The sequence below is a fragment of the Hyperolius riggenbachi genome, chromosome 11 (assembly GCF_040937935.1).
Source record: "Hyperolius riggenbachi isolate aHypRig1 chromosome 11, aHypRig1.pri, whole genome shotgun sequence".
In the NCBI taxonomy this organism is placed as follows: domain Eukaryota; kingdom Metazoa; phylum Chordata; class Amphibia; order Anura; family Hyperoliidae; genus Hyperolius; species Hyperolius riggenbachi.
The window spans coordinates 229,696,507-229,708,377 of record NC_090656.1 but is presented as its reverse complement, the minus strand read 5'-3'; the positions used below and the strand labels follow the sequence as shown (position 1 = coordinate 229,708,377).

At 46.1% G+C, this 11,871-nt stretch overlaps 1 protein-coding gene across 1 annotated transcript in view; it reads right to left on the bottom strand.

Moving 5' to 3' along the window:
• The window catches only part of EXT2 (exostosin glycosyltransferase 2), a 120,497-nt gene that overhangs the window by 44,917 nt on the left and 63,709 nt on the right, over window positions 1-11,871 (bottom strand). The window contains exon 9 of the mRNA XM_068260821.1: window positions 4,039-4,228. Within this exon, the coding sequence (XP_068116922.1) occupies window positions 4,039-4,228 (190 nt within the window). The remainder of the gene's footprint in view (window positions 1-4,038; window positions 4,229-11,871) is intronic.

Genomic DNA, 11,871 nt, shown 5'->3' with positions numbered 1-11,871 from the left:
CGGCAAAAACGAAACTAGCTGGCAGCGGGGGACCAGAGGATTAGGGAGTGGCTGCGAGGGCACAGGACTGCTGCAGGGGGCTGGTAGAAGCCCCAGGTGAGTAAAACTATTTTTTTTTTCTGGCTTAAGGTTCACTTTAACCTTCCTGGCGGGGTAAGCCGCGCAGGAGGTTTTCTCAGGCCCTGCTGGGCCGATTTGCGTAATTTTTCTTTTGCTGGACACAGCTAGCACTTTGCTAGCTGCGTCAGCATACCGATCGCCGCCGCCCCGCGCTCGATCGCCGCTATCCGTCGCGCCATGCCCCCCCCCCTCCAGACCCCGTGCGCTGCCTGGCCAATCAGTGCCAGGCAGCGCTGAGGGGTGGGCCGGGACTCCCAATGACGTCACGACGTCGCTGACGTCATCCCGCCCCGCCGCCGTGGCGACGGGGGAAGCCCTCTAGGAAATCCCGTTTATTTGAACGGGATTTCCTGATTGGAGATCGCCGAAGGCGATCGAAGCGGGCGGGGGGATGCCGCTGAGCAGCGGCTATCATGTAGCGAGCCCTGAGCTTGCTACAGGATTTAAAAAAAAATAAATAAAAAAAACACTGCTGCGCTGCCTGCTGGCGGAATTTTGTATACCGCCAAGAGGGTTACAGGGGTTCTTTCACGAATGAGGAAAAAAATAAAAAGTGGTTTATGCATAAACTATTAACCATCCTTGTAAAATAGTGTAAAAAGTTTTTTTTTTAAAAAATGAATGGTTTCATCAATATAACATGTATTGTAAATAGTGACGGATGACGGCTGGGAGGCTAATCCATTTGTTAGGGGTGGTTTTTTTTTTTTTTACCTTCTTTTCACAACCATAACTGCTGCCTACATAGTTTTCAGTGGTATAACCCACTTCTAGTAGGAATCGCAGTTATAACCCTAATAGCTGAGCTCCTCTGAGCTGCTGAATATGTGCTTACATTGTTGCTAGGCAACCAGACCCTGGTGCAGAGAGACTCCTTTTGTGAAAAGAGTCATAAACTGCAGGGAGAATCAGTCCCATCTACACCACATGATTCTTTGTCAGATTCGATTCAATTTGATTCGATTCATTGATATGATTTGATTCAATCTGACATGTCCGATTCATGATTCGATTCAATTTGATTCAAATTGAATTGAATATGTCAGACTGAATCAAATCAAATCAATAAATCGAATCAAATTGAATTGAATCTGACAAATAATTATGTGGTGTAGATGGGACTGATTCTCTCTGCAGCTTATGACTCTTCACAAAACGAGTCTCTGCACTGGGTCTGGTTGCCTAGCAACAATGTAAACATATTCAGCAGCCCAGCAGAGCTCAGCAGTTAGGGTTATCACTGCAATTCCTGATAGAAGTGGGTTATGCCACTGAAAACTATGTAGGCAGCAGTTATGGTTGTGAAAGAAAGTGAAAAAAAAACACCCAACAAATGGATTAGCCTCCCAGTCCTTCATACGTCACTATTTACTATACATGTTATATTGATGAAACCATTCATTTAAAGAAAAAAAAAAACTTTTTACACTATTTTAGAAGGATGTTTAATAGTTTATGCATAAACCACTTTTTATTTTTTTCCTCGTTTAACCTCTTGAGGATCAGTGGTTTACACCCCCCTAGCGACCAGACTTTTTTTTTTACAATTCAGCACATATTGAACAGTTTATTGCTCGGTCATACAACTTTTTATATGCCATACGGTTATCATATTTGCTTTTGTGCATAAGTAGTATTATTCATTTAGAAATTACAAGTTCCCAATGTACCCTTTTTTTGCTCTGAGAGCTGACTTTGCATTTTATTCATAACAGTTTTGTTTTTCATCTTGAAATATAAGCAGAAATGCTTTTTGAGTGTCTGTCTGTGTTCAGGAGAGTCTGCAGTGTCAGAGAAGGGTTTGTTTTCATTCCTCACTTGATACAATTAAACACAAGGTTTTATCTCTAGTTTGGATGCGTTCAGGTTTCCCCGGCAGGGAGCTTTTAAGCCCTGTGTTTAACCCTTTGAATGCTGTTCTAGTAAAAAAAAAAAAATGGTAGTATATATTATGCTGTAAATAATGTTTTAGAGCAAACAAGAAATGCTGGGTTTCATTCCGCTAGAATAATAAAAAAAAAAAAAATTGACAAAAAAAAAAATACTATTTTTTTTATATCTCTCCCTCTCCCCTAAATTGGCCCTGACTGGGAACCATACACTACATGATGCATACATAGGCATCATCCTATGTATGGGATTAGATTGTGAGTCACTCCAGGGGACAGTTAAATGACAGGGCTTTCCTCCGTACAAAGCAGGGTGTTTATTGTGTTTTTTTATCCTTTATTTCAGCCTGCTAGCTCCCATCGCGGCTGGCAGGCTGATGACGGATCCTCGCTCTGAGTCTCGGCAGGGAACGCATGTGCGAGCGAGCGCGCGTTCCCTGCTAATCCTGCCCACCGCACTTTGACAGCAATTGGCATTAGGCGGACTCCAGAGAGCCACACTCCCACCGCCCATTGGCGCAAGGCAGTCGGGAGCTGGTTAAGGTGCCTTTTACACTTGCATTGAAAACCTGCGTTGTGTTACCCTGTTTTACCGCAGGGTGATGCAACGGCAATACAAATCAATGGGGCCTAACGCACCTACAGCGTCGTCTGTAGTTTCTGATTTGCCGTTAAGCCACCGCAAAGTCAACAGTGCCTTACTGACAGACTTCTGTGGCGAAATAGTGGCAGCGGAAGGCATCACTTCTCCACCCAGACAAAACTGCGAAGGTCACATGACCTCACTGCAATACTTTTTAAACATACATTCATAATTAGCCATGAGAAGGAATTTAACCACTTCTGAAAGTTATGGTGGGGGTTAAAGTGAACTCCGGTAAAAAAAACAAAACAAAACTCACCTAAGAAATGTAAGGCCTCTGGATTCTTCAGAAGCTCCACCTGCCACTAACCGGGACCCTCCAGGCCCTGCTTCATTTCATGCACAAGCGGATTTGGCATGAAGAGAAGTGCGGCCCAGATAAGAAATCTGACAAACTCTTGTTGATTTCTTTTGGAATTGGCTGACTGGCAATGGTGGTCCGGAGGACAGCATGGGAGGTGTACATGAATGATTTTAGGAAAAAATTGAATGAACCGATTTGTGTCCGAAATCACGATTTCTATTCGATTCATAATCTCCTTCAAATCAAGCTTTATTCCCCCTCTGCGCCTCTCTGTCCCAGTCTCTCTCTCTGTGCCCCCTCTGCGTCTCTTTGCGCCCGCTCTGTTTCTCTCTGTGCCTCTGTGTCTCTCTGTCCCAGTCTCTCTCTCTGTGCCCCCTCTGCATCTTTGTGCCTGCTCTGTCTCTCTCTGTGCCCCCTCTGCATCTCGCTCTGTGCCCCCTCTGGGTCTCTCTCTCTGCGTCTCTCTGTGCACCCCTCTGTGTGTCTCTTTGTGCCCGCTGTGTTTCACTGTCTCTAGCTCTCTCTGTGCCCCTCTTTGTCCCCCAAACTGCAGCAGTGCTGGACATATCTTCCAGCACGAGTCTAGCAAAGCGTGTGTATTCACTTCGGCTCCTGCAGGCCTTAATGCAGGGCATACTTCCTGTATGTCATGTGACATACAGGAACCAGGAAGTATGCTGTGCACAAAAGCTGGCAGATGGCAAGAAAGGACGGACATCGTTGGACGCGTGTCGGAAGGTATGTCCAACACTGCCGATGCTGCGGGCCGCACACGCCGGGACTGGGGGGGTGGACAAGGGGCGGGGGGGTATTTGGAGTGAGGGAAGTACGCCGCTGCTTTTTCCACCACGCAAAAACGACGGCATCATAGAAATCCGCGCTTTGATGATTCCAAAATCGCTTACAAGGGAATGGCGATTTTGGTTCAATTTCGATATATTGTTCAGACATAATGGGAAGCCTCTACCATGTCCAAGGTCTACCGTTTTTTAAGGCAAGTATCCGTTTTTTGACCAGTGGTTCGCCTCAGGTTCTCTTTACTGCAACTCCAGAATGTTCTGTATGCGGTTATATGAGATTACCTTCTGGGGGATCCTTGTTCTGATTATTCCACACGACCAGAAGCTTGGACAGACTGGGGACTTTGGACACCTCCGTAATGACCCTGAAGAGGCTCTCGACTCGGTCGTATGTCAGCACCACGGCGGTGAAGCCCTGAGTCTGGGGCGGGATCAGTGGCAGGTAGAGCGGGTTGCTCACGCTGCTCCATTTCTGTAGGGAAGGACAAAAAAAAGGGACAATTACCAGAAATAATGGAAATACAAATAAAGTATAATCTCGTTATAGTAAACTCCAAGGGACCAGGAAAAGTGGTTTACTATATCAGAAATTCCTAGAAATGGCCCAGCATGCCCTGGTACATTCTCTGCTACAAAGAAGCAACTCTGTCCTCCCTAGTGGAGGTACAGTACAAACCCTGGCACATTTGGTGGACTGCAAGGCTAAGTATACCTTAGGGCTGAATACCAGGCTGGACAAATTGCTGGTACAGAATCCAGGGCTTGCAGCCGTTATTGAATAGAGGAAGCCACTCACTTCCTGTGAGTGGCTCTGATACCTCCGTGGGCGGGACTTGAAGCACCAGCCTGAAGAGAGCAGCCAACCATTCATACTGACACATGGCGCATGCACCGCCCACTTTTTACTATGTCGAGTCAGTGTCACGTAGGAGCCAAGAAACAAGTTTACTATAACAGAAGTTTTATTATAGCTGGGTTTACTATACCAGGCGTTGCTCCCAGACCTATAATGGAGACTGGCCAGGACCTGGAGAGGTAGTTCACTATACCCGAGTTTATTATAATTATATTATACTGTAATACACAATGCACCATCCGACACACTGGAAAAATCATCATCAGAACAGCATAATTTAGACATTTTTAAGACTGTATTCCATCAAGTGAGAAAAATACTTGCCTACCCCGACGTGGTCCTAATCAACACAACACATTCCAGGTGCGATTACGCAGCCTAGAACCTATACTGATCTGGTTTCAGGGCCAGCCTCCATGAAACAGGATGTTATTGCTAGCCTATCAAAACTATGGAAAGCTAAATGGGTGGGGCTTTGTTTTGAATGTTTATATCCCTTCCAGTGGTGAACTTTGCCTGACCATCCACACTCCGCTACTGCTGCCTCACATACAGAGCCACACCCCTCAGGAAATGCTCTAGTGCCACTCAGTTTAAGAAATGTAATGAAAATACCACATAGGTATAAATATCAATTATAAAAGTAACAGCCCAACTCTCAAAAGGTCATATACAGTATGTGACATCACAGGATCTGCCCGCCTGGTTTCGTCTTGTGGATCTAAGCTGGTTCTTCCTGTGCGGGAGGAGCCACATGACGCTGCACACCACTTAAAGGCGCTGGAGTACATTTGTTACAAAAGTAATATGCAAAGTGGAGGTTTATGGAAGATACGGATCTGGCACCTCATTACAGGAGCTGATCGTGAATATCAATGAACTCATATCACAATGAACTGCCCTCAGCCAATCAGGAATGTGGGAGGGGAGATGTCAAGCTTCCCTCTCCCCAGCAATGTACCAGAATAGAGCCAGGCTGGCTGAGATAAGATTCATCACAGCAGACACATTTATGGTTATATTGGAATGCTTGCAATGCAGAATCAGGTTGTAGACTGCATAATAAACACAGAGCAGTGGGTGAATGGAATTTGATTTTACAGCTGACAATTCTATTTTAAGGTCCATGCATAACATTTGCACATAAAAATTAGGTTATGTTTTTCCCAGGGCTGTGGAGTCGGAGCAATTTTGGGCACCCGGAGTCAGAGTTGGAATCGTTGATTTCATAAACTGAGGAGTCGGAGTCAGAGTTGGAGTCGTTGATTTCATAAACTGAGGAGTCGGAGTCAGAGTTGGAGTCGAAAGATTTTTGTACAAAATCCACAGCCCTGTTAAAGGACAACTGAAGTGAGAGGTATATGGAGGCTGCCATGTTTATTTCCTTTTAAGCAATACCAGTTGCCTGGCAGCCCTGCTGATCCTCTGCCTCTAATACTATTAGCCATAGCCCCTGAAAAAGCATATGCTGATCAGGAGTTTCTGACTTTAAAGTCAGATCTGACAAGACTAGCTGCATGCTTGTTTTTGGTGTTATTCAGATACTACTGCAGAGAAATAGACCAGCAGGGCTGCCAGGCAACTGGTATTGATTAAAAGGAAATAAATATGGCAGCCTCCGTATACCTCTTACTTCAGTTCCCCTTTAAGTATTAGACTAAGGAGTCGGAGTCAAAATCTGAGCCATTTTGGGTACCCAGAGTCGGAGTCGTGGTTTCATAAACTGAGGAGTCGGAGTTGGAGTCGGAAGATTTGTGTACCGACTCCACAGCCCGCTAAAATGGTTTCTCTCCTCAGTTTATTTTCACGTTACTGTTAGCTTTAGCTGAGGAGAGATTTATTTTAGACACAGCCGGGGCAAGTCTAGCTGAAGCATGGCAAATACTTTTATGCTGGGTACACACGATACAATTTCCCGCCCGATTGATGAGTGATCGAACGGGAAGTTGCATCGTGTGTACATGTCCAAAGTGCACCCAATTGATAAAGAGATCCTTTTTCTAATAACAAGTGTGCAACATCAAGCGCTTTATCGACCGAGAGCCAATCGGACACATCAGAAATAATCGATTGCTTCCGTTGATCGGGCGGGAAATTTCATGGGGCGTAACCAGCATTACAGAAGATGCCAGAGTGCTGTGATTGGGCATTTGGGGACACAGATCTATATCTTTCTCATTGCAAATACGACAAGCCTGAGAGCTGATGGCATTAGCAGAAACCACCACCATTAATACGTCGTCGTCCGATATCTCCCCCCCCCTCTCAATCCGCTGACCACTGAGCTTTCCTCCATCAGTGCCAGCTCTGTGCCAATCTACCAAGTGTGAATGAGATTCAGGAAGTGGCGCAGGGAACGTACGGCATATGTACGCCAGCCGCGGCACCCAGAGTCGCTCTCCATGCTCGGTGGAAATTGCCCATCTCAGTCCCTGTTGCGCCATCCATGGAAAGCCCCGTGGATCTGGCACAGCTACCCTGGGAAAGGAAACTCGTTGCAGCGCGGCACGGTCGGAACGCTGACACAAAGTGGGCAGAAAACTTAAAAGCGTCGGCGACAGACAGATTAAATGTCTCAAACAAAAACGACAGTTCTTTTGCGGCGAAAAAAAAGGCCAAAGAATCCATTAAATATTTCGGGGGGGGGGGGGGGGGGGTTGGGGGGGTTAAGGGGAGTTTAGTAGAGTTACAAGATTTGAATGTGAATTAGGCTGACCCGCATGGCAAAACTCTCTGCTTCTGGATGCTGCCAAAGAGATGGAACCCAGAGGGGCTTGGCAAGCAAGGGCACAGTCTGTTCCTCATAACAGCGCCAGCAGACAGAGTGGGAGGGGTGCTGAGGGGGTAGCGGGCACCAGCGGACAGGAATCAATGAACACATAGGTGCGCTGGAAATAAAAACAGCACCGCTTGCAAATATATGAATAAATTAACGGCAAGGCACCAAATACAAAAAACGTTCACACTGCGGCCTGCAAGACACGGACTGCGGTACCATAATGTGAAAAAACGCCAGCATTGTACTACGCGGCTGAGGAATGGAGGGGCGGTTCTGATTATCGGATCAGGGGAGTCCATTCTCTGCCACCTTGTCGGTAAAACGACACATCAAATGCAGAAATGATTCAATATGAAGCTCTTTCTTAAAGGAATACTTAAGTCAAAAATAAAAAAAATGACATTTACTCACCTGGGGCATCCCTCAGCACCCCGAAGCTGGATGGTGCCCTCGCAGCCCCGCTCCGATCGTCCTGTCCCCTATAACGCTATAGCAGCATAGAGAGTGATAGCAGCGGCTGGGAACGCGGAAAATCAGCCGCGTTCCCAGCCTGTCGGCGGCTGTCGCCGAACCGGAAGTAGCCGCCGGCGGGGACAGGACGATCGGAGCGGGGCTGCGAGGGCACCATCCAGCTTCGGGGTGCTGAGGGATGCCCCAGGTGAGTAAATGTCATTTTTTTTTTGACTTAAGTATTCCTTTAAAGCAGACCAGAACTCAGAACTTCCTCTTTGCTCTAAAAAAAATAAGCAACAGCATAACCACCTTTAAAGAAAAACATTTCTTTCTTACAGCCGATAAAAATCCTGCAATAAATCTGCAGTGTCTCTACTTCCTGCTTTCATGGAAGCAGACAAAGGGGTAACATCTTGTGTTTACAAATTAGAGATCAAATTACAGTTGTGATTAGTCACAGTGGAGGGGGTATTAGACAAGCTAAACTCTCTAAGTACATCCAGGGTGCATTTCTCTCTGTTTACCTTCTGCCCTTTTCAAAAGACCACGTCCACTTTCAAAGGAACATAGACCCTGAACAAGCATGCAGATCAGATGTCAGAAAAATCTTACACCCTACTGAGCAGAAAGATCAGCAGGACAGCCAGGCAACTGGTATTGTATAAAAAGACATAAATATGACAGCTTCCACATACCTCTTGCTATTATATGTCACTCCTATGAAATAAAAATGATGGTAGCCAGCAAAGGGAAAACATTGCATTGATTTTACTGTATTAAGCCAAGTTCCAAACGTACATACATTCTACCCGCAAAAGATGCACACCCACTTTATCTAACACCACTCTAATCTACAGGGATCCTTTTCTTCAGAAGTCACATGACCTCACTCTCAATGCACAAGCTCTAGGATTAACCAGCAGTGACACCGCCCCCATCCCTTGGCCATGCCTTCCTCACATGGGAAAAAATGGGAGCAAGGTGGAGTGAGATTTTAATCCCCCCCCCCCCCACCTTAAAGAGGCCCTGTAGTGACATATAGCGGAATGTGGACATATAATGGAAATATTCAAGAGACCCACTTTTATGTTAATTTTCAGCATCAGAACCACTTCCTATATCGATTTACCAGTAATTACTGTATATTGTAAGCTGTTGCAGTTGGGAGGGAAAATTAATACTGAGCTAGGTTGGAAAATAAAAAAAGGGCAGAAGTGATGTCACTTTTGGCATTACAGAGAAACAGTAAAGATGAAAACCAGCAGGAACACTCTTTACTTTTATTCACATAACATCTTATTGGATGATTTTGTTTTATTTTTTATTTAATCACACTTTAGTTTAAACAGAAACAAAGTAGTACCTCATATACTCGCGTATAAGCCTAATTTGTGCTGGAAAGTCACCCCCGCCTTATATGCGAGTCAGTGGAGCAGAACGGATGGTGGAGCAAGTTTTGTTTCTCCTGCTGTGTCCGTGCCCCCCCTCCCCCCCATCCCCTGCAATATGGTGTGAAGAGTGCGCTGCTCAAGGCTACCTGTGTCCCCCAGGTTGTGGAGCAGAGCGTGCAAGCAACATGTCAGCAGTGCAATGGATTCTTCCTGTGTGGCAATTGCTGTGTCTCATATCTATGATGCTATCTAGTGGCATCGAGACACAGCTGTATCAGCCTTGAGGCACATGTAGCTACTGAGGAGTGGGGCTATACTGGGGAGGGGGCTTATAAGCGAGTCAATCATTATGTCCTGGTTTCTGAGGGAAAAGTGGGTAGCTTGGCTTATATGTGAGTATATACAGTAGGTAGATGCTGTTTACTTTTGCCAGACTTAAAGCAAACCTGAAGTGAAAAGAAAACGTATGAGATAATGAATTGTATATGTAGTACAGATACCGAATAGAACATTAGTAGCAAAGAAAAGTGTCTCATTTTTATTTTCAGTTACATCGTTTTTTTTTTATATGGCATTACTTCATTCTGTAATATTTGCAGTTTAGAAAGCACACTCTATAAAACAAAGCAGAAATAATGACACTGAACTGCAGTAAAAACTTATCTTCACTTGTCTCTCACTGTTTCTTGGCTGTTAAAGTACTTCAGAAAACAGGACTGCATCCCACTCATGTTGGTTCGGAGAGCTCAGAGAAGCTCTTTTGCGCAGATAACTGAAGTTTTATAACTCTTCCTGTACTGGAAACAATATGAGACTCCTATCTGTGCTGCTAATGTTCTATTTATTAAGGGGCCCATACACCTAACGATTTTCCCGCCGATATACAGCAGATTCGATCACTGTGATTGAATCTGCTGTGAAATCGTTGTACAAACACAAACAATTGATTTCCGTCCGAAATCAATCGTTCCCGTCGAGCCGTCCGTGCGAAAGATTTTGCTCGATCGCCGGCAGGTCGGGAGCGCGTCGATAGCAGTGTTCGAATGCCCAACGACCGGCGCAATACATTACCTGATCTGGCCGGCGCGAGTCCTCCCGGTCACCGATGTCTTTTTCTCCGCTGAGTTCCGCGTTCCGGTCCGGCTGGCTTCACTTCCTTTCCTAAAAGGAAGTTTAAACAGTAGAGCGCCCTCTACTGTTTAAACTTCCCCGGAGAGAAAGAAGTGAAGCCAGCCGGACCGGAACCCAGCGGTGAAGAAGACAGCGGAGACCGGAGGACACGCGACGGCGGAGCAGGTAATGTATGCGGGTGGGGGTGGGCAGTGGCAGCACCACCACAGATTGTGATCGATTTCATGCTGAGATCGATTCACAATCTGTTTGCAGTAAAGGCAGCCATACGATCCCTCTCTGATCAGATTCGATCAGAGAGCGATCTATCTGTTGGTCGAATCTGATGGCAAATCGACCAGTGTGTGGCCACCTTTAGCTGTACTACACATACAATTCATTACCTCTAAGGGGAAGAAAGAGATGCCCAGGGTTTGATAAAACTATTTTAAAAGCAACCAGCCCCGGGCTGCCCATGAAGCGGGTTCCTCAGGGGGCAGAAGTGGGAGGGGGCGGCACCCGTCTGGCTGTGCAGGGAGACATTGAGCAGAGTGGGCTGGGAAGCGATGACTCACCTCCTTGACGTTACAGTGCTGCGTTCCACTGCCTGCCATTTCCTGCAATACCGCCCACGGTACTGTACAGTGGGCGGCATTGCAGGAAATGATGTTCGGTGGAACGCAGCGCTGGAATGCGGAAGAAGGGGAGTCATCGCTTCCCCGCTACCTATCCGGGGGTGCATCTTCACAAGTTTCAGGCGGCAAACAGTCTAGAACCGGCCCTGAAAGCAACTAAAATGAAAAAAGTTTAAGGTGGCTTACCTCAATGAGGACACATTCAAAATAATGTGTAAATTATTTGAACGTGTCATCGAGGTAAGCCCGCTCAAACTTTTTTGTTTTCCATTTTAGTTGCTTTTACCATAATTTTATCTCACCCTGGGCGCCTCTTTCCCCCCTTTGTGTTACCTACTCTCCTTCGGGAGGGGTACTCTAGTTGGCCAGGTGGCCTAACAACACCTTTGCAACCATCTAGAACTTTTTGTACTAACAAGAGCGACTGTCCGCATCCAGCCGGGCTGCTCACCCGAGTGGAGTCGGGTTTGTGTATCTCCACTTGCCTACAGTATTTGGTTGCCTGTCTGCAACCTTCCTTTGTCAGTACATTTGATTGACTCTACAGCACTTTCTTGTAGTCGTGACTTACTGCACCATCGGGGCTCCCGGTGTCTCTGAGGGCCAGATTTATCGAAGCATTACTGACAGTTTTTTCTTCTCAAACTGTTCTAACCAGCAGGAAGTACAATTCTACATGATAATAAGAACCGTCTTAAATCCTACGTAATAGCGGCAGTATAGCATGAATTTCTAAAGCTGCACTACAGTTAAGAAAAGTGCAAATCCATCCCTACACTGCTGCAGGTTAAGAAGTGCTTAATAGCAGTTCTACAGCAGAGCAGGCTAGGCATGATTTGTGAAGGGCTCCTCCCAGCTGCTGAGTTCCTCCTCAGAGCCTGCCAGTATCAA